Source organism: Staurois parvus, unplaced genomic scaffold (assembly GCF_062004578.1).
Source record: "Staurois parvus isolate SC_StPar_1 unplaced genomic scaffold, SC_StPar_1.0 ptg000571l, whole genome shotgun sequence".
NCBI lineage: Eukaryota > Metazoa > Chordata > Amphibia > Anura > Ranidae > Staurois > Staurois parvus.
The window spans coordinates 434,071-461,617 of NW_028318367.1; the positions used below are offsets into that span (position 1 = coordinate 434,071).

At 48.2% G+C, this 27,547-nt stretch overlaps 1 protein-coding gene across 1 annotated transcript in view; it reads left to right on the forward strand.

The window, feature by feature from the left end:
• LOC149450557 (uncharacterized) overlaps positions 1-27,547 on the forward strand; it is a 122,922-nt gene that overhangs the window by 36,995 nt on the left and 58,380 nt on the right. The window contains exon 3 of the mRNA XM_089691751.1: positions 15,804-16,296. Coding sequence (XP_089547877.1) covers positions 15,804-16,296 — 493 coding nt within the window. The remainder of the gene's footprint in view (positions 1-15,803; positions 16,297-27,547) is intronic.

Consider the following 27,547-nt stretch of genomic DNA (forward strand, 5'->3'; position numbering starts at 1 on the left):
TGTGTTTATCAGATGATGGGGGATCTAGGTGGATCCTCCGTACTGCTCTCTCCTTTACAATAAAGTCTCCTCTTACCCGGTGATGTGAGGGGCGGCTGATTGTCCATCATGACGTCCTTGTAGAGATCCTTGTGTCCTTCTAAATACTCCCACTCCTCCATGGAGAAATAGACAGTGACACCCTGACACCTTATAGGAACCTGACACACACAATGATACAGTCACCATCCAGACACATCCCTTGTCTGTTACTGGAGAATGTCCCAGAATTCCCGGCACCGCTCACCTCTCCTGTCAGCAGCTCAGTGATCTCTCTGGTGACTTCTAGAATCTTCTTCTTCTTTCTCTCTTCTATCAGGGAGGGAGGTGGAGGCAATGTGATGTCATATGATCTCCAGACTTCACAGGAGGAAAACTCTACATCTGAACACAAATAGTCACATCAAATGATATTCCCAGAATCCTCCTCACCTCTCCATTCAGGTCTCCATTTTATTAAAGCCCCACTTCAGGCTGAGGTATAATTCCCCCCCACAGGACCCCCACACTACGCAGGGTATAGGCTTGTTGCAGCATTCTGATGTCATTACATACAAAGCAGGACCAACAGTCCCACTTTACATGTGAGGATACCAAGGGACCCCACATCCTAAGAGCATCAGAAAAATGCCAGATGGAGGGACATTGGAGGAGGAGCTGTGAGGTCAGTGTGATGTCATAGAATTCTCTGACTCTGGATGGAGGGACATTGGGAGGAGGAGCTGTGAGGTCAGTGTGATGTCATAGGATTCTCTGACTCTGGATGGAGGGACATTGGGAGGAGGAGCTGTGAGGTCAGTGTGATGTCATAGGATTTTCTGACTCTGGATGGGGGGACATTGGGAGGAGGAGCTGTGAGGTCAGTGTGATGTCATAGGATTCTCTGACTCTGGATGGAGGGACATTGGGAGGAGGAGCTGTGAGGTCAGTGTGATGTCATCGGATTCTCTGACTCTGGATGGAGGGACATTGGGGGAGGAGCTGTGAGGTCAGTGTGATGTTTCCACCCCCCAGGGTCACTACAGGTGTGGAGAAAAGCTGTGTAAGAGGATATGGAGGAGAGATGAGGAGGAGATCCAGGAATCAGGAGAAAGGTCAGGGCAAGCAACAGACGAGCGCATCCAAGAGACCAAGCCGGGGTCACTACACAGAAAATCAATCCAAGGAAACAACAGGCAGGACGAGGAATAGCAAGAAGGAGCTGAGAGACAAATGAGAATATTGCTCAGCCAATGGGAGATGATCTCAGCATGACTTCCATCATGAAGGAGATGAGGGGGAGGGGAGGAAGTCACTGAAGGTGACCATAGATCCATGGAAATTCAGCTGGTTTAGCAGGGATCGCTCACATTTCCATCCATGTGTGGCCACTGCCGGATAAAAGCCACTCCCCCAGCGGCTGCAGCCAATAGCTTCAGTGCTGATCCGTGTATTCTGAGAGCGGAGGAGTCCCCCCATTGTCAGAATACAAGAGTGCAGCGGGGAGGATTCCCCCATCCACCTCCAATGTGTGGATGGGGGAATCACTTCAGTTTTTATGGTCATCCCGCTGGCTGAACGATAAAACTGAACCATGTAGGCCAGCTTTGGGAGCAAATATATTATCATCAACTCCTCCCCCTGAAGGGGTTCATCTACGTATTACCTCCTCTGCCGCCAGATCCAGGAATGTGGACTCTCTGCTTCCTCCTGATTCACCTCTCCCCTGGAACGTCCTGTCTGTACCTGACATCACTTCCTGTCTGTCTTCCATAGAGACTTCCTGTCTGGGTAGAAGTGAGATCCCCACCTTGTGGAGCTCAGAGGATCTGCAGCCCCGAGAAGCGTCTGGTAGTGTGACCCCGGCCTTGTGCTGGGTGTGTATGGACTGTAGATCCTTATAGAGGGGTCACCTTCACTCCCACCAAGGGGGACAGAAATATATGACTCCTCGGGGGAGGGGTTTTGGCCCCTTTGATTTTGCAGTAACATTGATTGCAGATTTAGTCCTGTAGAACATCTGGTATATGGATACAAAGCCCCCCAGCTGGGAGTAAAGGGTGGAAATGGCTGGTGACCCCCAGATTTGGGCAATGATGTCATCACTATAAATGGATAAAACCCGCGCTATGTGTAACAACTCCAAACCTACAAAAACCTTCTAGCGGACTGCTGCTGTAACAAAGGGAAGGATTCCCTGTCATCTAGAAGAGCATTATGTGTCACAGCGCTGTCCTATTGTGTGTGCACAGAAATCATCACAAATACACTACAAATATGTGGAGACATTCAGAGATAAAGAGCTCGGGGCTCCAAATCCTATTCTCTGCACATCCACTGCTTCCACTTTACACCCACTTCATTGGTCTTATGGGGTTTATCAATAAATGAAGGAAACTGAACCGTGTGCAAATCATCCACAACATAAAGTGCTTTGTGCTCAAGATGCTGCTCCCTGCACATCCACTGCTTCCACTTTACACCCACTTCATTCATCTCATCAGATTTGCTGCTGTAGGAAATCATCTCAAATCCTGTGCAAATCCATGGAGACGGACAATATTGTGTGCTCAGTATAGTGTTCTCTGCAAGTCCACCACTTCCACTTTGCATCTACTTCAATCCACTTATTTTACTACAAAAATCCACCAATCAGTGAAAAGTTGATAAGGTGTGACAGTGCTCCGCCCTCCAAACATGGCGGCTGTAGTGTAGCCACGCCTTCTTCCACCTCTTGTACACGGGATGGTGAGGGCGCCCCCTAGTAGTGCTTCCCCCTCACCACACCAATAGGACTCCCAGCTTTTCAGCTCCCAGAGTCACAAACATCCTTCACACTCTCCTCATCTCCGATGGTAAAGGAACCGGATCCTCCTCGCTCACTCCTGCAAGTCTGCTGCGGGTTCTGTCAGTCTCCCTCCTAGACTCCGCCTCTGACCGCCATTCCAGCAGGAGCTCCGCCTCTAAATACACACTCAGGGAGGAGAGAAAGGGGAACCCGACATCATGTGACACCTTTTATTACATGGAAATACGAAAATCAACGGGACTAATGCAATCACATTTACTGCAAAATCAGAGGAGCCAAAATGTGTCCCCCGAGCAGTCAGGCTGTAGGAGATCTGCTGAGACATAGAGAGGGAAATGGGTGCTAATAGGCTGCAGGAGATCTGCTGAGACATAGAGAGGGAAATGGGCGCTAATAGGCTGCAGGAGATCCGCTGAGACATAGAGAGGGAAATGGGTGCTAATAGGCTGCAGGAGATCCGCTGAGACATAGAGAGGGAAATGGGAGCTAATAGGCTGCAGGAGATCCGCTGAGACATAGAGAGGGAAATGGGAGCTAATAGGCTGCAGGAGATCTGCTGAGACAATGAAATGTGTATGAAATGGATGGATGTGCAGACACTCCCAGGAGATGATGTCATTATGAGTGGATTGATATATATTTTTGCATTGTCCCCCCCAGAAGGATCAGGTTTGGCGGGATCGCTCTCATTAGCTATACATTTGTATTTTGTGTTCTGTGTTTGTAAGACTTTTCTATATGTAATAAGAGATGTTTGTTGAACAGTTGGTTACATAAGAGTTACATTTATTTCTTCTTCCTTTATTCAGTAATGTTTCATCTCCCGTAGTATCCCTGTAAGGTACATATTATACAGGAAGGGGGATTATGGGATGGATCTCGGGGCTGCAGTTCCTCTGAGCTCCACAGGGTGCTGATCTCACCTATACTCACACAGGAAGTCTCTATGGAATGCAGACAGGAAGTGATGTCAGGGACAGACAGGAAGTGATGTCAGGGACAGACAGGAAGTGATGTCAGGAACAGACAGGAAGCAGAGAGGAGACATTGGTGGACATGGCAGCAGAGGAGGTAATAAGATGTTATGTTTTATTTACACCCAGTAACCCCCCGTCATGTCAGTCCTCTTCCTCCATAGTCACGTCCGTCCTCTTACTCCATAGCCACGTCCGTCCTCTTCCTCCATAGTCACGTCCGTCCTCTTCCTCCATAGTCACGTCCGTCCTCTTCCTCCATAGTCACGTCGGTCCTCTTCCTCCATAGTCACGTCGGTCCTCTTCCTCCATAGTCACGTCGGTCCTCTTCCTCCATAGTCACGTCGGTCCTCTTCCTCCATAGTCACGTCCGTCCTCTTCCTCCATAGTCACGTCCGTCCTCTTCCTCCATAGTCACGTCCGTCCTCTTCCTCCATAGTCACGTCCGTCCTCTTCCTCCATAGTCACATCCGTCCTCTTCCTCCATAGTCACGTCCGTCCTCTTCCTCCATAGTCACGTCCGTCCTCTTCCTCCTCCTCCATAGTCACGTCCGCCCTCTTCCTCCATAGTCACGTCCGTCGTCTTCCTCCATAGTCACGTCCGTCGTCTTCCTCCATAGTCACGTCGGTCCTCTTCCTCCATAGTCACGTCCGTCCTTTTCCTCCATAGTCACGTCCGTCCTTTTCCTCCATAGTCACGTCCGTCCTTTTCCTCCATAGTCACGTCCGTCCTCTTCCTCCATAGTCACGTCCGTCCTCTTCCTCCATAGTCACGTCCGCCCTCTTCCTCCATAGTCACGTCCGCCCTCTTCCTCCATAGTCACGTCCGTCCTCTTCCTCCATAGTCACGTCCGTCCTCTTCCTCCATAGTCACGTCCGTCCTCTTCCTCCATAGTCACGTCCGTCCTCTTCCTCCATAGTCACGTCCGTCGTCTTCCTCCATAATCACGTCGGTCCTCTTCCTCCATAGTCACATCCGTCCTTTTCCTCCATAGTCACGTCCGCCCTCTTCCTCCATAGTCACGTCTGTCCTCTTCCTCCATAGTCATGTCCGTCCTCTTCCTCCATAGTCACTGTGACGTCTTTTATCTCCAGCAGATGATGATACACACATATATAGTGTGGGAACCCAGATGAACCCCTTCAGGGGCAGAACATTCCCCCACTTCCGGGGCCGGAACATTCTCCTCATTGTGGAGATAAATTCTAGTAATATGGTCCTCTAAACAAACAGCACTGACAATAAATAGACAAGACAAGGACCATCCTGACCATACATGGCCTACAAAGGGCAATGATGACACTACACAGGCAGCCAATGGGCAATCATTACACTATGCAGCCAACACAATGATGGAGTGCCGGGGTCAGGAGTATGGAGCATAGAGCCCCTTACATTGCTGCTCAGGAGGAAGGAAACATTCCTTTGTAACAGGAAATGTATATAAATCTGAGGCTCTTTTAGGAATATCTGGGGTTTCAAAAAAGAAAGGGACTTTATAGCGACTAAAACATTTCATATGTGTAACATTGCACTGTTTATCTCCTCCTCCCCTCCCCCACCTGTCTCCAGCACCGCACCCGGGGACTAGCAGGGAGGGCAGAGACCTTGTAGTGTAATGAGAACCGATTGGCAGCTTCTCAGGAAAGCGGAGTGTCCTGTTTATCCTTTCTCCCTTTCACTCCCAGAGCCATTTTTGCATTTTTTGCACACGTTTAAAAAATCATTTTAGGCCTGAAGACGACACAAAACCCCCAAACTATCGATTTTCTGAAATTAGAGACTTTAGAGAATAAAATAGTGGCAGTTCCAATTTTTTATGTCACAAAATATTATCACAAAGTCTAGGAAATGACAAATTTCATTAAAAAATACACTTAAGTTAATTTCAGGGCACAAAAAGCAATAAATGACCCATTTATGTGTAATAATATAAAAGCCGAGGTTGCAGCGAGTAAATAGATATCCAACATGTCAGACCTTAAGTTGTGTGTGCTGAAATGGTGACAACCTTTAGTCCCCGGTATTATCTATAGGGGACACATTTATAGCCCCTTCTAGGTCATCAGTATAGAGTACGGAGGAGGTCTGCTCCTAGAATTATCCTCTCATTCTGGTGTGACCGGCGATATGTAACGTGTATCACAATCAATGTTATCACGTGTAGGCGCTCCAGCGTGTGCTCTTATGTTTGGGTGTGCATATATGTGGGGGGCAGGGGGGGCCTTAAAAATTTTTAAGGGGAGGAGTTATGTACTTGGGTGTAACTTTTATTCTTTACAATTAAAAAAACATTTTTACTTAAGGGGACAAAGTCCTTTATGAGATGACTTTTGATGACAGGTTCTCTTTATTGAGTCATCCAGGGTCTAAAAGACCCCCAATGTCTCCCCTGTACTCCATTGGATGTAATGTAGAGCACATCGCACCGCATTACATTCTTTGCCGGCCTCGATGGTCGGGAAATCTGTCATAACATCACTTCTGGGTCAGGACAAGAAGGGAGTGAACTTGTCCGCTCTCTTCCGTTGTCACTTACCTGGTGTGAGAGGCCAATGGAGAGAGGGCTTCCCTTGCAGCTAAGTTCCAGACTCCCCTGAGAGTGGGACAGCAGGAGTCAGGACCAAAGTGGCACAGGTTACCTGTAGGAGTGCTTGTTGGTGGTCCACCCTGGAGCACAACTGATGCACTGAGATGAGGTCTGCAGACAGGAGGTACCTGTGTGAGGTATGCAAGCCCTTCCGGGGAACATAGGATTACTGGATAGCCGGTTCAAAGCCAAGGTCTGGTACTGGGTGGAGATCAGAACAGACATAGTCAGATGGGATAGCCAAGGTCATACACAGAGGGTCGAGAGAGAATATCCGTTAGCCAAGCCGAAGTCATGCACAGAGGAGCAAGAGAGAATATCCATTAGCCAAGCCGAGGTCAGGTCAGGGTTTAAGCAGAGAAGACAGGTCCAGGAGCAAGCCGAGTCGGTAACAGGAAATCACAGATCACAGTAGCACAGGAACAGGAAATCACAGTTCACAGTAGCACAGGAACAAGGTACCGGGGAGCCAGAGATCAATCAGAACCTGAGAGTAGTGCAGGGCTTCCTTATAAAGGCCGTTTGCTGCCAAATTTGAGCCGATGTGAACCTCTGTGGCCATGCAAGGTACTGGCAGGGGTGTCAGGTCTCCTAACACCACTGCTGAGGACAGAGACTTGACAGTGCCCCCCCAAAGGGCAGCCTCCAGATGCCTACTTGGGCCATCTTGTCTGGATATTTGGAGTAGAACTCCTGGAGAAGTCTTGGGGCATGTATGTTGTCTTTGGTTCCCAGGAGCCTTCTTCAGGTGTTATCCCTTCCATTTGATCAAGAACTGAATCTGCCTTCCTCGCTTCTTGCAGTGCAGGATTGATTCTATCTCGTATTCTGCATCCTCCCCAACTGTTATTGTCAGCGGAGGAGGTTCTACTCTTCCCGGAAATGGATCATAAACTGCTGGCTTTAGCAGAAAAACATGGAAGACTGGGTGAATCCCATATGATTCGGGAAGAGATAGCTCATGTGCCACTGGATTGATTACTCGTTTGATCTGAAAGGGCCCAATGTATCTTGGTCCCAACTTCCGCAATGGGCAAGGAAGTTTTAGGTTGGCTGTTGATAACCAAGCCTGGTCTCCAACCTGCAGAGAAGGATTTCCCCTCCGTTTCTTGTCATAGTATCTTTTGTAGTCAGTTTGCAATCTTTGTACGGATTCCTGGAGAGCTCAATAGTTGTCCTGTATCCTGCTGATTCTGTCCTGAACTGCAGGTACCGAGGTTTCGAGTATGGTATCCGGCAGGCACGAAGGGTGAAATCCGTAATTAGCCCCAAATTGTGACTGATTCATAGCGGAATGGACGGAATTATTGTATGCAAATTCTGCTAATGGGAGTAGAGATGTCCAGTCATCCTGGGAAAAGGCAGAGAGACATCGTAGATATTGTTCCAACGTTTGGTTAGTTTGTTCAGTTTGCCCATTTCTTTGAGGGTGGTAGGCCGATGATAGGCAGAGTTCCACTTTCAGGGTTTTACATAAGGCTCTCCAGAACCTGGAGGTAAATTGAACCCCTCGGTCAGACACGATATTGCTGGGCAGTTCGTGTAGCCTAACGATTTCCTTAATAAAAATATGTGCCGTCTCAGGCGCCAACGGAGTTCCTATCATTGGCAGAAAGTGGGCCATCTTGGATAGCCGATCTATCACTACTAGGATGGTAGCAAACCCCTCAGAGGGCGGCAAGTGTACAATAAAGTCCATTGTGATAATTCCCCAGGGATGATTAGGAATGGATATTGGCCTCAGAAACCCCCATGCCTTGGCTTTGTCTTCCTTGCTACGTAGACATACTGTGCAGGATTTTACTTAAGTTCTGCAGTCCTGACTTAAGTTGGGCCACCAAAACGATCGCTGGATCAGGTCCATTGTTTTTCAGCCAGTTGATGGTCGTGGAATGTCTTGAAAACTTGGGATCTTACCTCCTGGGGTACAAAGATCTTATCCTGGTGCCACAGAAAGCCATCCTGCCTTCTTAATGAGTTCTGCTCAGGCACGGCACACAGATGCCTGTTCAATCAAAAGCTTCAGACTGGGCTGAATCAACAAAAAATTTTGGGCCGACAGGATGGTATTGGGGCAAAGTTTCAACTGAATCTGGGAACATACGTGATAGAGCATCTGCTTTCCCATTCTTGGATCCTGAGCGGTAGGTCATGTGAAAATTGAAGATGGAGAAATATAGGACCCATCTAGCTTGCTGCGGTCTTAGGCGCTTGGCAGATCTTAAATATTCTAGATTCTTATGAACTGTGAAGATCATGATTGAGTGACTAGCTCCTTCCAAAAGGTACCTCCATTCTTTGAACGCCATTTTGATCTCCAAAAGTTCCCTGTTGCCTATGTCGTAGTGCCTTTCAGCTTGGCTTAGTTTCTTAGAGCAAAAAGCTACCAGAAGGAGCAGAGCTTTTGGGCCTTGGCTCCTGTAGCTACCTCTGATGCATCCACCTCCAGGATGAAGGGAAGTGTTGGCTCTGGGTGTTGTAATACAGGAGCAGAAGTGAACTGCTTTTTTAACTGCTTGAAGGCTGTCTGTGCTTCTTGGCTCCAGAGAAAATGTGTATGCTGGCTAGTGAGTTGGGTAATGGGGGCTATAATGGTTGAGAAGCCCTTGATGAACGTCTGATAAACGTTGGCAAATGTTGGCTGCCCCTGGAAGCTGCCCAATAGGGCAATCATATAATTGATGAGATGGTAAAGTGTCAGCTTTCTTTTTATGAAATACATCAAGGAAATGGTGGTAGGCAGGGGGAACGGATTGACTGGCATCTGATGTAGGCTGAACTGAGAGGCACACAGGGAAATTGGTGGGTGTGGGAGTGCCACAGTGCTGAATACAGTAATTTGATGGGAAGGTGACTTCTTTTTTGAGCCAGTTGATTTGTGGATTGTGAGCTTGCAACCAAGGTATTCCTAGGATGGCTGGAAACATGGGAGATCTCAGGATGTCAAAGCAGATGAATTCCTGATGGACAGAGTCAGTTGTGGCTAGGATGGGAATGGTTTCTTGGGTAACGGGTCCTGAGCTAGGAGCGGTGCCATCTGCTAGGAGTACATTAAACCTTTGTGTTTTAGGACAAAGAGGAATACCTCGGTTCTGGGCAACGTTGATGTCCAAGAAAAAACTACAGGCTCCCGAATCAATGATTGCCCACAACTTGACTTCCTTTCCAGCCACCTGTAATGACATGGGTAGAACGACATGGGTGGTTAAGGTTCTGGATAACTGGAGATATGAAGGATGAGGCTGGCTGGACTTACTTGGTCGCACTGGGCAGTTACGTAAGAAATGGCCCATGGCCCTGTGACATAAATGTAAGATTTGAGTAGTTGAGATGTGATCAGTAGAAATATGTCATTGTAAATTTAGTTTCAGTCCATGTTATTAAAGATAAGTGTTCCGAATTCAGTCAGAGACATATGTTCACCAATTAGCATCTGAAAGGACAGAGAATGTCAATAAAACGTTGTCACCTATGTAGCCAGAGATTGCCACCTTCTTGAAATCTAAAATAAGTTCTCCAACCATTTCAGCTTCGGGAAGCACCAGGAGAGGGCTCCGCTTTGTCTGCTAGCTGTGATTTATATCCACAGATCAGAGGAATATATTTCATCTCTCATAAAAGATACAATATTAGTTGCAGAGAGATGAAAATACTTCCTTCTGATTGGACACACTGTAAGCTACATCTGCATGTAAAACTGTATTTATAGCCTCTGTAGAATCCCAGAGAAATGCAGAAAACAGTTATATGGCACCTGATTGCAACAGCTGAACAGATTGGTACTGTCACGATCAGATTGATGCGCTGGTGTCGGAAATTCTATCCCTGACTTGGTGATTCAAACCGTTCCTGGTCCAATCAACTTTGGGTACTTCAGTACCCAGAACGTCCTGTGGGCTGGTATAGGGTTGATTGGCCAAGGGCTAATGTCCAGCCTATGTCCATATTTCAATAAATTGAGGACCCTGAGATATGGATGGGGTGATTCGTACAGAGCCATTTCTATTTTACTGGCGAATCGCGGACTTTCTCTAACTTGCTCCAGTCACAGGATAACTCTTAGTAAAAGTTTTATTTCTGTTTTTATTCCCTTTTATTTTATAGTCAATAGCCAATTGTGTGTCTTTTTGTATTTTCTGTATTATTTGTAACTTTTTATACTTTGTACATATTCTATGCACAGCTCACTTTCGGGATATTAAATCATAAAGTTAATAAGTGACTTCTGGATACTTAAGCTCGGGCTCATATCTCCGGAGAGATTATTGTATTACAGTGTCTATATATGCTCGGTCTAAGTTCATTGCCAATCTGTATGCAATTGCACTGTGTGTTGGCAAATTGCATGCAGATTGTAAAGTAGCAGATCTGCCAGATGGAGATCTGTGTGTGTGGTGGCCCAGCAGACCAGTCTGCCGACAAACTGTTGGATGGTGGCAAGCTACCGTTTGTTGTGTGACTGGTGTGGGGGTGTGTGGACAGTGGAATCGTCATTCACACCGGGGTTCTAGCTTGTAGGATAGCTGGAGGAATGCTAGAAGTGTTTGCCAATTGCTAGACTGCTCCCCAACCCTTAGATTGCACCAGATTGTATATAAGATTTGTATCTGCCTGTGTGTGGTCAGCCAGCTGGATTGGAGTGGAGTCTACCTCTAGTAGTGGCCAGATGCAGTGCGGGCTGTGAATGCGTATCATGGCCAGTCTTATATGCTCAAAGTAAGACCCCCTCATCCCTCTTTACCCCAAGTCACGGCCGGACGTGCATACCTCGGTTAGCTAGGCGCCGTGGGCATGTGTGTACGGTGTGGATCCATGACAGCCCCGCAGTAAAGGCATAGGTTGCCTTGCCGTTTGCGTAATCTTTCCTCTGGAGATAAGGCAGGTCAGAGAAGGCCAATTAGCATGGGTTCTACTTCAGGAGTGCTGATAGGCGGAGAAATAGGGAGAGAATCCACTGGTCTTGGAACCCTTGGCAAAGGGTCTGGGTATGTTCAGAATGTCTCTCCTGTAGCCGTCGATCCAATTAGGCAGCGAGTTGAATTAGATTCTCCAAGGAGGAGGGAGCCTCCACCCTAGCCAATTCGTCCTTGAGGGACTCAGACAGACCTAGATGGAACTGGTATTTTAGGGCTGCGTCATTCAACCTGGTATTGGCGGACCATTTGCAGAATTCCACAATGTAGTCCTCCAGATGACGTCGGCCTTGTTGTAGAGCATGAAGGGTGGATTCAGCAGTAGAGGTCCTCTGGGGGTCATCATAAAGAGCTGCCATGGCTTCAAAGAATGTGATCACTGAGTTTAGCGCTGGTTCTTTTGTTCCTAAAGGCTGTGTGCCCATGATTGAGGTTCGTCAGATATGAGAGAAATGATGAACCCCACTTTAACTGTCTCAAGTGAGAAGGTCCTGGGTTGCAGTGCAAAATACAACTCACAAGCATTCTTGAAGGCTCGGGAATTTACGTTGGTCCCCAGGAAGCGTTCCGGAATGGTAACCCTGAGTAGTACCACAGCGGGTGTAACAGTGGAAAGCGAACTGGCTGGTGCCACTGTAGGGATAGGACTAGGCAATGGATTCTGGTCTGCAGAAGTCGCAGCAGTAGTGAGCGAATGAAGACGTCCCTCCACCTGAAAATATTCCTCCTGCAGATCCTTGACCACTTGCGTAAGTGCCATCATCTGTTGGCACAGGGCCTCTAATGTGGAAGCACATCTCTCGGCCTAAGACATAATGGCTGATTGATACTGTCACGTACCTGGTGAGAGACGCCAATGGAGAGAGGGCTTCCCTTGCGGCTAAGTTCCAGACTCCCCTGAGAGTGGGACAGCAGGAATCAGGACCAAAGTGGCACAGGTCACCTGTAGGAGTGCTTATTGGTGGTCCACCCAGGAGCACAGCTGATGCACTGAGATGAGGTCTGCAGACAGGTGGTGCCTGTGTGAGGTATGAAAGCCCTTCCGGGGAACAGGATTACTGGATAGCCGGTTCAAGCCAAGGTCTGGTACTGGGTGGAGATCAGAACAGACATAGTCAGATGGGATAGCCGAGATCATACACAGAGGAGCAAGAGAGAATATCTGTTAGCCAAGCCGAGGTCAGGTCAGGGTTTAAGCAGAGAAGACAGGTCCAGGAGCAAGCCGAGTCGGTAACAGGAAATCACAGATCACAGTAGAACAGGAACAAGGTACTGGGGAGCCAAAGATCAACCAGCACTTGAGAGTAGTGCAGGGCTTCCTTATAAAGGCTGTTTGCCACCAAATTTGAGCCAATGTGAACTTCTGCGGCCATGCAAGGTACTGGCAGGGTTGCCAGGTCTCCTAACACCTCTGCCAAGGACAGAGCCCTGACATCTGTCCCCTCTACCCTCTGGCACCCGCTGAACTGTGCCCACAGATGGGCAAGCAGAGCCAGAGAAGCATAGTAGGTACAAGGGAGGTTCACACACACGGGGTGGCAGAGGCTGGCACCTGAAAGGAGAGCCCTGTGGCTTGCCCTCAGCAGGGATAAAGATTAAAAACAATACTTGCCCGGCCCCCAGAACTACATGTCCCGGGCGTCGGGTGATGTAAAGTGACCATCCCTGCATGATGAGCCGACATTGACCTCACAGCACTGCCTCAGAGCAAACTAGTCATAGGAAGGATCAGATTTATCATTCCTTGTCTGCAGATCTAATACTCATCAAAACCAGTTCAGAGACCAAACAAACCCAACAGAGTAAAGGGGCCCCGGACCTCAAAATTGTAGTAAACACTAAACAGTCCAAACTAAATGTCTTCCCATGAGGGGAGTAGTTCTCCAATGTCCAGCAACCCTCCTATTCCCCCCTCACATCCACATCCTATTATTGTGTGACCAATACCATCCAAATCATTCTTACTTTCATTTCCCAAAGTTATCCGTCTACAAGGAGACCTGTATAGATCACATGATGGCACCAATTAGGATGGAGGAGGACCGGAGTCACATGACTGAGAAGATACTAAACCTCACCCTGGAGATCATCTACCTGCTGACCGGAGAGGTGAGGAGGATTCTGGGAGGTCACATGACATCACTCTTATCTCTATTAATAAAACAGACCTGACCGGAGAGGGGAGGAGGATTCTGGGAGGTCACATGACATCACTCTCATCTCTTTTTATAAAACACAGACCTGACCAGAGAGGTGAGGAGGATTCTGGGAGGTCACATGACATCACTCGTATCTCTATTAATAAAACACAGACCTGACTGGAGTGGTGAGGAGGATTCTGGGAGGTCACATGACATCACTCTTACCTCTATTAATAAAACACAGACCTGACTGGAGAGGTGAGGAGGATTCTGGGAGGTCACATGACATCACTCTTATCTCTATTAATAAAACACAGACCTGACCGGAGAGGTGAGGAGGATTCTGGGAGTCTAACATGATATTCCTATTGGTTCCTCAATGCAGAGATTTCCTCTTCTGAAGTCAGGTGATCATATGACCATCACAGTGCCTCCATGTGACTCCCTAAACCCTGAGAGACACAACATGCAGAAGATTCTAGAAGTCACCAAGAAGATGATGGAGCTTTTGACAGTAGTGGTGAGCGGTGCCGGGAATTCTGGGACATTCTCCAATCACTGATCATTATCAGTATCATTAGGATCTGTACATTATCTGCATTGTTACCATTGATGTCATTTTTATTATATATTCAGAGTGGAGACCTGAGAGATCCTAAAGTTGAGGTTAAAGGAGAGATGAAAGAGGAGGAGGATGAGGATGGGGGGATGGAGGAGTCAGAGCTTCTAAGAGAACACAAAGATCTGTACCAGGACACCATGGTGGAGTCATCCAGATACAGGAACCCACCAGAGAGATGTCCCTGTCCTCTGTATTCCTGGGATTCCACACAGGAGGGTCACACCATCCCTCACCATCATCAGGTAGATGAGGAACAATCACTGATAGTATCATTAGGATCTGTACATTATCTGCATTGTTACCATTGATGTCATTTTTATTATATATTCAGAGTGGAAACCTCGGGGATGATAATATTGATGTTAAAGAAGAGTATAAAGAGGAGGATGAGGAGTATGGAGTGATGGAGGAGTTTTCAGAAGGACACAAGGATATGATGGAGCCACCTAATACCAGGAACCCACCAGAGAGATGTCCCCGTCCTCTGTATTCCCGGGATTCCACACAGGAAGGTCACACCATCCCTCACCATTACAAGGTTGGTGGGATGGGGAATCTAGAACATGGACTTGTGGAGATAATATTTGTATTTTTCATGTTAGCTTTTTTATACATTATGTGAAATTTCTAATTTTATTGGTTTAGGGTGAAGATCTGATAAATATAAAAGTTGAGATAAAAGCAGAAGAAGAAGAGGCGTATGTGAGGGATGATCAGCAGTCTATTGAGGAAGATGGAATAACGGGGACATTTATAGAGGAGGACACTCCTACAGAGATCAGCACAGGTGGGTCATGAACACTAAATACACAATATACTCTATGTTGTACATTACATACTCCTGACCCCTGCACTATATACTCTATGTTGTACATTACATACTCCTGACCCCTGCACTATATACTCTGTTGTACATTACATACTCCTGACCCCTGCACTATATACTCTATGTTGTACATTACATACTCCTGACCCCTGCACTATATACTCCATGTTGTACATTACATACTCCTGACCCCTGCACTATATACTCTATGTTATACATTACATACTCCTGACCCCTGCACTATATACTCTATGTTATACATTTCATACTCCAGACTCCTGCTTTCCCCCCACTGCTATATATACACATAATATGGATTCTCTTTTGTTACCCCCATTTCCTCCCAGCTGGACATTTTATATCGGATGATGTGATTGGAGCACAGACTTTTACATGGTGATAATAATGTGATAACATCCTCCATCTTTGGACCCTTAAACAGAAAGTGATAATGAGGGAGGAGTCAATACCTCAATGATGGTGGTCTTCAGGATCAGTCCAGTCTTCATCTTGGTTGTTCTCCCCCCATCCTCACTCTCTGACCTCTGGTGGGGCTCAGCCCCGCTGTTCTTCATGACTAAATCATGGACTAAATAAGGAAGTGCAGTACTTCTTGTGTTGGGAAGATGGCGATGAGTGATAGAGGGGGTGGGGACCCTCGTCCTATAATCCCCTCATCACTGTCCCTCCTATAAAAGACAGTTCTGGTTGTTTCCTCACTCTCTGACTAAGGTCCATGAATAAAGAAATGACCTGGTAGGAGATCAGAGGAGCCATTTCCTAGTTCCCTTGAGGGTGGAATTGTAAGCTCCTCAGAGACCAAGCTGCCTGATGTGGGCGGAGTCTTGGTTTGGGGGAACTAATCAGCTCCTGTCTAGTATTCCTCTTTGTCTTTGTATTTTAGTCCATGGCCGGGAGATGAGGAAAACCTCCGAGGATTGTCTCACTTTGTCTCCAGACTGGAAAGTAGAAGATGAGGACATCACACAGTATAGTCCAGGAGAAAACCTGGCTCCCTCCAATGTCCATCCGGCACCATCCAGTGTAGATGGACCATCGGATTCCTCGTATCCTGAGGAACCTCAGACTGTGCGGGACCGGGCCGGCCTTCCAACAGGGAAGAGCTTCTCCTGTACTGAGTGCGGGAAAGGTTTCCATTTTAAATCCCATCTTAATGTGCATAAAATAACTCACACAGGAGAGAAGCCATATTCCTGTCTTGAGTGCAGGAAATGCTTTTCACGAAAGTATGATCTTTACAAACATCAGAGATATCACACGGGGGAGAAGCCATATTCCTGTCCAGAGTGTGGGAAATGTTTTTCACAGAAGTCTCATCTTTCCAGTCATCAGAGATCTCACACGGGGGAAAAGCCGTATTCCTGTCATGAGTGCGGGAAATGTTTTTCACAGAAGTCCAATCTTAACAGACATCAGAGATCTCACATGGAAGAGATCCGTGTTCCTGTCTTGAGTGCGGGAAATGTTTTTCAGTGAAGTCAAATCTTTGCATTCATCAGAGATGTCACAGGAAGAAGCCACTTTCCTGCCCTGAGAGGGAAATGTTCCTCCCTGAAGTCCTGTCTTCCTGTACATCAGAGGTCCCACACAACCCTGGAGGTGTATTAGTGCCTTGAGTGCGGGAAATGTCTTCTAGATGAATGTTGCTGGACATCTCAGCTCTCATGTGGGGAAGAAGCACACCCTGATATACACCTCAGATATACTCCATGGCTGATCTTCATCATGGAAGAAACAGTTCATAAGGAGATTAGAGATCCCCAAAGACATGGATGAAGTGTGGGACCGGGTCGGCCATTGATGGCAGGAGAAGATGTTTTCAATGTATTTTCCATGAATGGAAGACATTCCAGCAGCTCAGATGTGATCCTAATAACATTGGTTCCCCCATTCACACAGGTGGAATGGACATGAACTCTCACTGAGGGAATTGCTATACAAACATTCTATGAATAGACCCCCAAATGTCAGGAGACGTTTCTATAAAGACGGGAAGTATGGAGCAGAGAAATGAATAGACCTCCCAGCAATGTTATTACCAGGCTGCAGCTAGGGGGAGCTCTAATGTCACCCCAGCAGAGGGATCCCATCTAGCCCACATTAACCCTCTCACTGCCAGAGCTGTTTCTGCACAAATGTTAAAATGCTAATTTTGGACCTGAAGATCAGTTTGTTACTTTATTATAATAATGGAACACGTTGTGTATTGTATTGTACACCAATAATAATGACTCCGCCCCCACATTCCAGACAAGGGATCTTCCTGACCAATCGGATTCCTTCCTTTACTATTTCCTGATCTTTATGCTTCAATGTTGTTAAATGTAAAATTATAATAAAACATTTATTGAACAAAAACTATTGTGTGTGTCGGTGCAATGACGGCAAACTTCAATATAGAACATTGCTCCTCGGTGACACCTCACACCCTTCAATAACGGCGCAGAGTGCGGGGGTCAGCAGTATATCATATACAGCCCACCATACAGAGTGCAGAGGGGGGCTGTAGTGTGCCCCCCCCCTCCTGATCCATACCAGGCCACATGCCCACAACATGGGGGTCACCTTACCATGGGGGTCATCTTACCAGGGGGGATGCTGCAGCCCCATAAGACTGACCCCTTGCCCCAACACAGACATCCACATAAACTGTTGAAGCCATCAGAGAATGTCTGGGTTTATATGGCAAGGAGAGTGATGAATGTTCCCAATTTCCATCTGTCAGATATGCTGCCGATCATTTAGCTACACGTTTGATGGCCATTCCCACCCCAACCTCAGTTTTGTTGGACATTTTCAGAGTAATGACTAATGATACTGATGTAAGAAGGGATGATGGACCATCTATGTCATTGTATGAGGACTGTCAGAACTGTCCAGGTCCATATAAAGGCTGGGAATATATGACTGGTATGAAAACGTTGAATGTTCCCCCAGGAGATGTGTTACAATATGACATGTGATTCTGAAGAGATTCCCCGGTGTTGGGATCTCAGATTTCCATATGGCCCACATCACACAACCCGATCTCCTCAGGACAGGATTTTCTGTACGTCTAATAGAACATGTAGTTCAGTACATAACCCAATGAGCTGTCATCATGTTCTATCACAGCCCAGCCACAGTCACAGGTCACACTACCTTTAGGATGGTTGTTTTCTTGTGGAAATCCCACATATTCATATATTCCAGGAATATTACTGGAGGGCCTTGTACTTGGAGCCGTCTGAGTATGATATTGCCTGAGCATCCTAAAGCTATGGAGAAGGATCTAAGATCAAGAAGGAGGACCGAGATTGGATCAGAAGATTGTATATCAGACATCACACTGCTTTCCAAAGCTGAATACACTAGATTAGTTGGATCTATTGTAGGAGGACCAGCATTGGCATTATATAACACAAGGACATAGTTACATAGTTAGTCTGGCTGAAAAAAGACAAAAGTCCATCCAGTTCAACCATTAAAATAAAAAAAGTTATAATCCGACACCCACAGCTGATCCAGAGGAAGGGAAAAAAAAACCCAGCAAAGCACGATCCAATCTGCTCCTGCAGCGGTAAAAATTCCTCCCTGACCCCCTGAGAGACAATCGGATATTCCCTGGATCAATGTTCCCTATAAATGTTAGTAGAACTGTTAATGCTTTAGCATGTAGTCTGGGAAGAAGTCTGAATCGTACTTCTATGGCTTTGCAGGAACTGTTACTCAACCTCCAAGGACCCCGTAAAGCTGTTCTTCTGAATCAAGTGACTATAGATTGACACAGTGCATCACCCGCTCCTCCTCAGTACACTCCACTCCATTGGCCTCCATGACTCTGCTCTCTCCTGGTTCTCCTCTTACCTTTCTCAGCGCACTTTCAGTGTCACATACAACTCCTCCTCCATTCCTCTTTCCGTTGGGGTACCCCAAGGTTCTGTCCTTGGGCCCCTCCTTTTCTCTCTCTACCCCTCCTCCCTGGGCCAACTGATAACCTCCCATGGCTTCCAATACCCCCTCTATGCTGATGACACCCAGATCTATGTCTCCACTCCCCAGCTCACCCCCTCAATCTCCTCACATATCACAAATCTACTGAGCGATATATCAGCATGGATGTCACATCACTACCTTAGACTCAATCTTTCCAAAACTGAGCTGTAATATTACCTCCCCCCGATCCCGCACTCATGACTTTACCATCAAAATCAACAGCACAACCATTGGTCCTTCCCCTCATGTCAGGGTGCTAGGCGTAATCCTAGACTCTGACCTCTCCTTTGGGCCCCACATCCAATCACTGGCTAAATCCTGCCACCTCAATCCCCGAAACGCTTCCTAAATCCGCTCCTTCCTGACCAATGACACCACAAAACAACTTATCCACTCCTTGGTTATATCCCTCCTCCATTCCTGCAACTCCCTCCTCACTGGTCTACCGTTACACAGGCTATGCCCCCTTCAGTCTATTATAAATGCTGCTGCTAGACTCATACACCTTACCAACCGAACAACGACTGCCGCTAGACTCATACACCTTACCGACCGATCAGCGACTGCTGCTAGACTCATACACCTTACCAACCGATCAGCGACTGCTGATAGACTCATCCACCTTACCAACCGATCAGTGACTGCTGCTAGACTCATACACCTTACCAACCGATCAGCGACTGCCGCTAGACACATACACCTTACCAACCGATCAGTGACTGCTGCTAGACTCATACACCTTACCAACCGATCAGCGACTGCTGCTAGACTCATACACCTTACCAACCGATCAGCGACTGCTGCTAGACTCATACACCTTACCAACCGATCAGAGACTGCTGCTAGACTCATACACCTTACCAACCGATCAGGGACTGCTGCTAGACTCATACACCTTACCAACCGATCAGAGACTGCTGCTAGACTCATACACCTTACCGACCGATCAGCGACTGCTGCTAGACTCATACACCTTACCGACCGAACAGCGAGTGCTGCTAGACTCATACACCTTACTGACCGATCAGCAACTGCCGCTAGACTCATACACCTTACCGACCGATCAGCGACTGCTGCTAGACTCATACACCTTACCAACCGATCAGCGACTGCTGCTAGACTCATACACCTTACCGACCGATCAGCGACTGCCACTAGACTCATACACCTTACCGACCAATCAGTGACTGCCACTAGACTCATACACCTTACCAACCGATCAGCGACTACTGCTAGACTCATACACCTTACCGACCAATCAGTGACTGCCGCTAGACTCATATACCTTACCAACCGATCAGCGACTGCCGCTAGACTCATACACCTTACCAACCGATCAGTGACTGCTGCTAGACTCATACACCTTACCAACCGATCAGCGACTGCCGCTAGACTCATACACCTTACCAACCGATCAGCGACTGCCGCTAGACTCATACACCTTACTGACCGATCAGCAACTGCCGCTAGACTCATACACCTTACCGACCGATCAGCGACTGCTGCTAGACTCATACACCTTACCGACCGATCAGCGACTGCTGCTAGACTCATACACCTTACCAACCGATCAGCGACTGCTGCTAGACTCATACACCTTACCGACCGATCAGCGACTGCCACTAGACTCATACACCTTACCGACCAATCAGTGACTGCCACTAGACTCATACACCTTACCAACCGATCAGCGACTACTGCTAGACTCATACACCTTACCGACCGATCAGCGACTGCCGCTAGACTCATACACCTTACCGACCGATCAGCGACTGCCGCTAGACTCATACACCTTACCGACCGATCAGGGACTGCCGCTAGACTCATACACCTTACCGACCGATCAGTGACTGCCACTAGACTCATACACCTTACCGACCGATCAGGGACTGCCGCTAGACTCATACACCTTACCGACCGATCAGCGACTGCCGCTAGACTCATACACCTTACCAACCGATCAGCGACAGCCGCTAGACTCATACACGTTACCGACCGATCAGCGACTGCTGCTAGACTCATACACCTTACCAAACCGATCAGCGACTGCCGCTAGACTCATCCACCTTACCAATCGATCAGTGACTGCTGCTAGACTCATACACCTTACCAACCGATCAGCGACTGCCGCTAGACTCATACACCTTACCAACCAATCAGTGACTGCTGCCCCTCTCTGCCAATCCCTTCACTGGACTCTGCTCAGTGTTCTCCACCCCTCTCTGCCAATCCCTTCATTGTCTTCCACTAACCCAGGGGTAGGCAACCTGCGGCTCTCCAGCTGTTGAAGGACTACAAGTTCCATCATGCCTCTGCAAGTCATAGCTATAACTGTCAGTTTTGTAATGTTACAATGCCTCATGGGAAATGTAGTTCCACAACAGCTAGAGAGCCGCAGGTTGCCTACCCCTGCACTAACCCAACATATAAAATTCAAATTACTAACCACAGCATACAAAACCATCCACAACACTGCCCCGGCTACATCACCAACCTCATCCACAGATATCGCCAGCTCCTCTCCTCCCACGATATCTTGCTCTCTAGCTCCCTCGTCACCTCCTCCTTCTACACTCACCTCCAGGACTTCTCCAGAGCCTCTCCCATCCTCTGGAACTCCCTACCACTGTATGTATGTACCACTCCCTTCCTTCAGATTGTAAGCTCCATGAGCCCGGCCCTCCTATTCCTTCTGTACTGAAATGTATTGTAATTTTACCGCCCCCCTTATATTGTACAGCGCTGCGCAGACTGTTGGCACCATAAATCCTGTATAATAATAATAACCCCAGCTGGGAGTAAAGGGTGGAAATGGCTGGTGACCCCCAGATTTGGGCAATGATGTCATCACTATAAATGGATAAAACCCGCGCTATGTGTAACAACTCCAAACCTACAAAAACCTTCTAGCGGACTGCTGCTGTAACAAAGGGAAGGATTCCCTGTCATCTAGAAGAGCATTATGTGTCACAGCGCTGTCCTATTGTGTGTGCACAGAAATCATCACAAATACACTACAAATATGTGGAGACATTCAGAGATAAAGAGCTCGGGGCTCCAAATCCTATTCTCTGCACATCCACTGCTTCCACTTTACACCCACTTCATTGGTCTTATGGGGTTTATCAATAAATGAAGGAAACTGAACCGTGTGCAAATCCATCCACAACATAAAGTGCTTTGTGCTCAAGATGCTGCTCCCTGCAGATCCACTGCTTCCACTTTACACCCACTTCATTCATCTCATCAGATTTGCTGCTATAGGAAATCATCTCAAATCCTGTGCAAATCCATGGAGACAGACAATATTGTGTGCTCAGTATAGTGTTCTCTGCAAGTCCACCGCTTCCACTTTGCATCTACTTCAATCCACTTATTTTACTACAAAAATCCACCAATCAGTGAAAAGTTGATAAGGTGTGAAAGTGCTCCGCCCTCCAAACATGGCGGCTGTAGTGTAGCCACGCCTTCTTCCACCTCTTGTACACGGGATGGTGAGGGCGCCCCCTAGTAGTGCTTCCCCCTCACCACACCAATAGGACTCCCAGCTTTTCAGCTCCCAGAGTCAGAAACATCCTTCACACTCTCCTCATCTCCGATGGTAAAGGAACCGGATCCTCCTCGCTCACTCCTGCAAGTCTGCTGCGGGTTCTGTCAGTCTCCCTCCTAGACTCCGCCTCCGACCGCCATTCCAGCAGGAGCTCCGCCTCTAAATACACACTCAGGGAGGAGAGAAAGGGGAACCCAACATCATGTGACACCTTTTATTACATGGAAATACGAAAATCAACGGGACTAATGCAATCACATTTACTGCAAAATCAAAGGGGCCAAAATGTGTCCCCCGAGCAGTCAGGCTGCAGGAGATCCGCTGAGACATAGAGAGGGAAATGGGTGCTAATAGGCTGCAGGAGATCTGCTGAGACATAGAGAGGGAAATGGCTGCTAACAGGCTGCAGGAGATCTGCTGAGACATAGAGAGGGAAATGGGAGCTAATAGGCTGCAGGAGATCCGCTGAGACATAGAGAGGGAAATGGCTGCTAATAGGCTGCAGGAGATCTGCTGAGACATAGAGAGGGAAATGGCTGCTAATAGGCTGCAGGAGATCTGCTGAGACATAGAGAGGGAAATGGGTGCTAATAGGCTGCAGGAGATCTGCTGAGACAATGAGAGGGAAATGGGAGCTAATAGGCTGCAGGAGATCCGCTGAGACATAGAGAGGGAAATGGCTGCTAATAGGCTGCAGGAGATCTGCCGAGACATAGAGAGGGAAATGGGTGATAATAGGCTGCGGGAGATCTGCTGAGAGATAGAGAGGGAAATGGGTGCTAATAGGCTGCGGGAGATCCGCTGAGACATAGAGTGGGAAATGGGTGCTAATAGTCTGCGGGAGATCCGCTGAGACATAGAGAGGGAAATGGGCGCTAATTGGCTGCGGGAGATCCGCTGAGATATAGAAAGGGAAATGGGCGCTAATAGGCTGCAGGAGATCCGCTGAGACATAGAGAGGGAAATGGGAGCTAATAGGCTGCAGGAGATCCACTGAGACATAGAGAGGGAAATGGGTGCTAATAGGCTTCAGGAGATCCCCTGAGACACAGAGAAGGAAATGGGTGCTAATAGGCTGCAGGAGATCTGGTGAGACATAAAAAGGGAAATGTTAGCTAATAGGCTGCAGGAGATCCGTTGAGACATAGAGAGGGAAATGGGTGCTAATAGGCTGCAGGAGATCTGCTGAAACACAGAAAGGGAAATGGGTGCTAATAGGATGCAGGAGATCTGCTGACACATAGAGAGGGAAATGGGAGCTAATAGGCTGCAGGAGATCTGCTGACACATAGAGAGGGAAATGGGAGCTAATAGGCTGCAGGAGATCTGCTGACACATAGAGAGGGAAATGGGAGCTAATAGGCTGCAGGAGATCCGCTGAGACATAGAGAGGGAAATGGGAGCTAATAGGCTGCAGGAGATCTGCTGAGACATAGAGAGGGAAATGGGCGCTAATAGGCTGCAGGAGATCCGCTGAGACAATGAAATGTGTATGAAATGGATGGATGTGCAGACACTCCCAGAAGATGATGTCATTATGAGTGGATTGATATATATTTTTGCATTGTCCCCCCCAGAAGGATCAGGTTTGGCGGGATCGCTCTCATTAGCTATACATTTGTATTTTGTGTTCTGTGTTTGTAAGACTTTTCTATATGTAATAAGAGATGTTTGTTGAACAGTTGGTTACATAAGAGTTACATTTATTTCTTCTTCCTTTATTCAGTAATGTTTCATCTCCCGTAGTATCCCTGTAAGGTACATATTATACAGGAAGGGGGATTATGGGATGGATCTCGGGGCTGCAGTTCCTCTGAACTCCACAAGGTGCTGATCTCACCTATACTCACACAGGAAGTCTCTATAGAATGCAGACAGGAAGTGATGTCAGGCACAGACAGGAAGTGATGTCAGGTGCAGACAGGAAATGATGTCATACAGACAGGAAGTTCCAGATGAGAGGTGAGGCGGGAAGAAGTATATCAGAGACGTTGGTGGAAGTGGCAGCAGAGGAGGTAATAAGATGTTATTTCCTATTTACAACAAATGTATATAAATCTGAGGCGCTTTTAGGAATGTCGGGGGCTTTAAAAAAATGAAAGGGGCTTTATAGCAACTTAAATGTGTAATATGTGTAACATTGTTCTGTTTATCTCCTCCTCCCCTCCCCCGCCTGTCTCCAGCACTGCACCCGGGGACTGGCAGGGAGGGGAGAGACCTTGCAGTGTAATGAGAACCGATTGGCTGCTCCTCAGGAAAGGGGAGTGTCTGGCTTATCCTTTCTCCCTTTCACTCCCAGAGACGTTTTGGCATTTTTTGCACGTTTAAAAAATCATTTTATCCTGAAGATGACACAAAACCCCCAAAATATAGATTTTCTGAAAGTAGAGACTTTAGAGAATAAAACAGCGGCAGTTCTAATTTTTATGTCACAAAATATTATCACAAAGATCTAGGAAATGCCAAATTTCAGTAAAACATTATTATTATTATTATTACATTGAGTTTATATAGCGCCAAAGGGTTTGCTCAGCGCTGTACAATAGAGGGGGGACAATACATGAAACATTACAGCAACTACAAACGGCACACGAGGGGTAAGAGGGCCCTACTCTTTCGAGCTTACAGTCTGGGAGGGAGGGGGTAGTGGTACAGGAGGAAGTGGCTGTGGGGGATGGAGTGGTAGGAGGAATGAAGGAGATCGGCTGTTAGGTGAAGGTGGGATAGGCTTCCCTGAAGAGGTGGGTTTTCAGGGAGCGCCTGAAGGTGAGGAGGGAAGGTGACAGTCTGATGGATTGGGGTAGTGAGTTCCAGAGGATGGGGGAGGACCTGGAGAAGTCCTGCAGACGTGTGTGGGAGGAGGAGACCAGGGAGCAGGACAGAAGGAGGTCCTGTGAGCAGCGAAGGGTACGGGTAGGGCGGTACCTGGAAATCAGGTTGGTGAGGTAGTTAGGGGCAGTGTTGTGAACGGCTTTGTAGGTCAGAGTGAGTAGTTTGAATTTGATGCGTTGGGCGATAGGGAGCCAGTGGAGGGAGAGGCAGAGGGGGGTGGAGCCAGTGGAGGGAGAGGCAGAGGGGGGTGGCAGAGGTGGAGCGGGTGGTGAGGTGGATGAGTCTAGCCGCTGAGTTGAGGATGGTCTGAAGCGGGGAGAGCCTGCACTGGGGTAGGCCGGTGAGGAGGGAGTTGCAGTAGTCCAGGCGTGAGATAATCAGGGAGTGTACGAGTAGTTTGGTGGTGTCTGGGGTAAGGAAGGAGCGTATCTTGGCGATGTTGCGGAGGTGGAGCCTGCATGTGTTTGTAAGTGATTTGACATGAGGTTGAAAGGAAAGGTTTGAGTCCAGAATGACTCCAAGGACTTTGGCTTGCGGGGCGGGATTGATAGTGGTGTTGTTGGTAGTGATGGAAAGGATGGTAGGGGGTGCGCGGGCTGGGGGGGAAGACAAGAAGCTCGGTTTTGGAGAGGTTGAGCTTGAGGAAATGGAGCGACATCCAGTCTGAGATGTCATTTAGGAGGTGATTGATGCGGGCGGAGAATGTGGGGGTGAGGTGAGGGGTGGAGAGGTAAATTTGGGTGTCGTCAGCGTAGAGGTGATAGTTGAAGCCGTGAGAGTGTATGAGTTTGCCAAGGGAGGAGGTGTAGATGGAGAAGAGAAGGGGTCCAAGGACAGAGCCTTGAGGGACCCCAACAGAGAGGGGGAGGGAAGGGGAGGTGGCACCATTGTAGGAAACGCTGAAGGAGCGTCGGGATAGGTAAGAGGAGAACCAGGAGAGAGCGGTGTCTCTGATGCCAAGGGAGAGTAGTTTATTAAGGAGGAGGGGGTGGTCAACTGTGTCGAAGGCCGCAGAGAGGTCCAGGAGAAGGCGGACAGAGTAGTCGCCTTTGGCTTTGGCGGTTAGTAGGTCGTTAGTGATTTTGAGGAGGGCGGTTTCGGTGGAGTGTAGGGGACGGAAGCCGGACTGTAGTGGGTCAAGGAGGTTGTTGTCAGTTAGGTGGGTGCTTAAGCGGTCGTAGACCAGGCACTCAAGGAGCTTGGAAGTGAGTGGCAACAGGGAGATGGGTCTGAGGTTGTTTGGGTCACTGGGGTCCAGGGAGGGCTTTTTGAGTATGGGGGTGATGTGCGCATGTTTTAGGGGGGAGGGGAATACGCCAGTAGAGAGGGAGAGATTGAAGATATGGGTGAGGGAGCAGATGAGGGAAGAGGGGGGTGAATGGAGGAGTCGAGAGGGGATAGGGTCCAGGGGGCAGGTAGTGAGGCGGGCTTCTGAGAAGACCCTAGTGACTTCCTCAGTGGTAGCAGGGCTGAAGGAGTGCAGAGCTGGGGGGGTTACGGTAAGCGGGGTCTTGGGTGTGGAGGGGGGCAGTGTGGTTGTGAGGTCAGAGGAGGGGAGAGATGGGGGGGTGATGGGGGGAGGTTAGGTGGGGAGGTAGATTGCGAGTTGACTATGTCCTTACGGATTGCGTCAATCTTGTTGTGGAAATGGGTGGCAATCCCGTGGGCGGTGAGTGAGGTACTGAGTGGAGGAGGGGGGGAGAGAGCAGGGAGTTGAAGGTGGAGAAGAGTCGGCGAGGGCAGGTGGAGAGGGTGTTGATCAGGTTAACAAAGTAGGCCTGCTTGGCGGCGTGGAGGGAGGAGGTGTATGTGAGGAAGGCAGATTTGTAGAGGGAGAATGCATGAGGGGACCTGGTTTTGCGCCATAGTCTCTCCAGTGCACGACTGCGACGTTTGAGGCATTTAGTGTGGTCATTCTGCCATGGTTGAAGCAGTCTAGGTTTGATGTTGCGTGTGGTAAGGGGTGCCAGAGAGTCTAGGGCAGCTGACAGTCAGTCATTGTATATAGTGGTGGCTAGGTCAGGACATGACAGTGGAAGGATACTGTCGTGTAGGCGGTCGGCAGCAAAGTGGAGGGGGGCCGGGTTCAGGTTGTGGAGGTTGCGGCTGGTGATGGTTTGCCGCTTTTGGGGGGGAGTTGGGGGAAGGAGAGACGGAGAACATGAGGAGGTGGTGGTCGGAGAGAGGGAAGGGGGTGTTAGTGAACTGGTTGAGGGTACAGAGGTGGGAGAAGACGAGGACCAGCGTGTTCCCATCGATGTGGGTGGAGGATTGA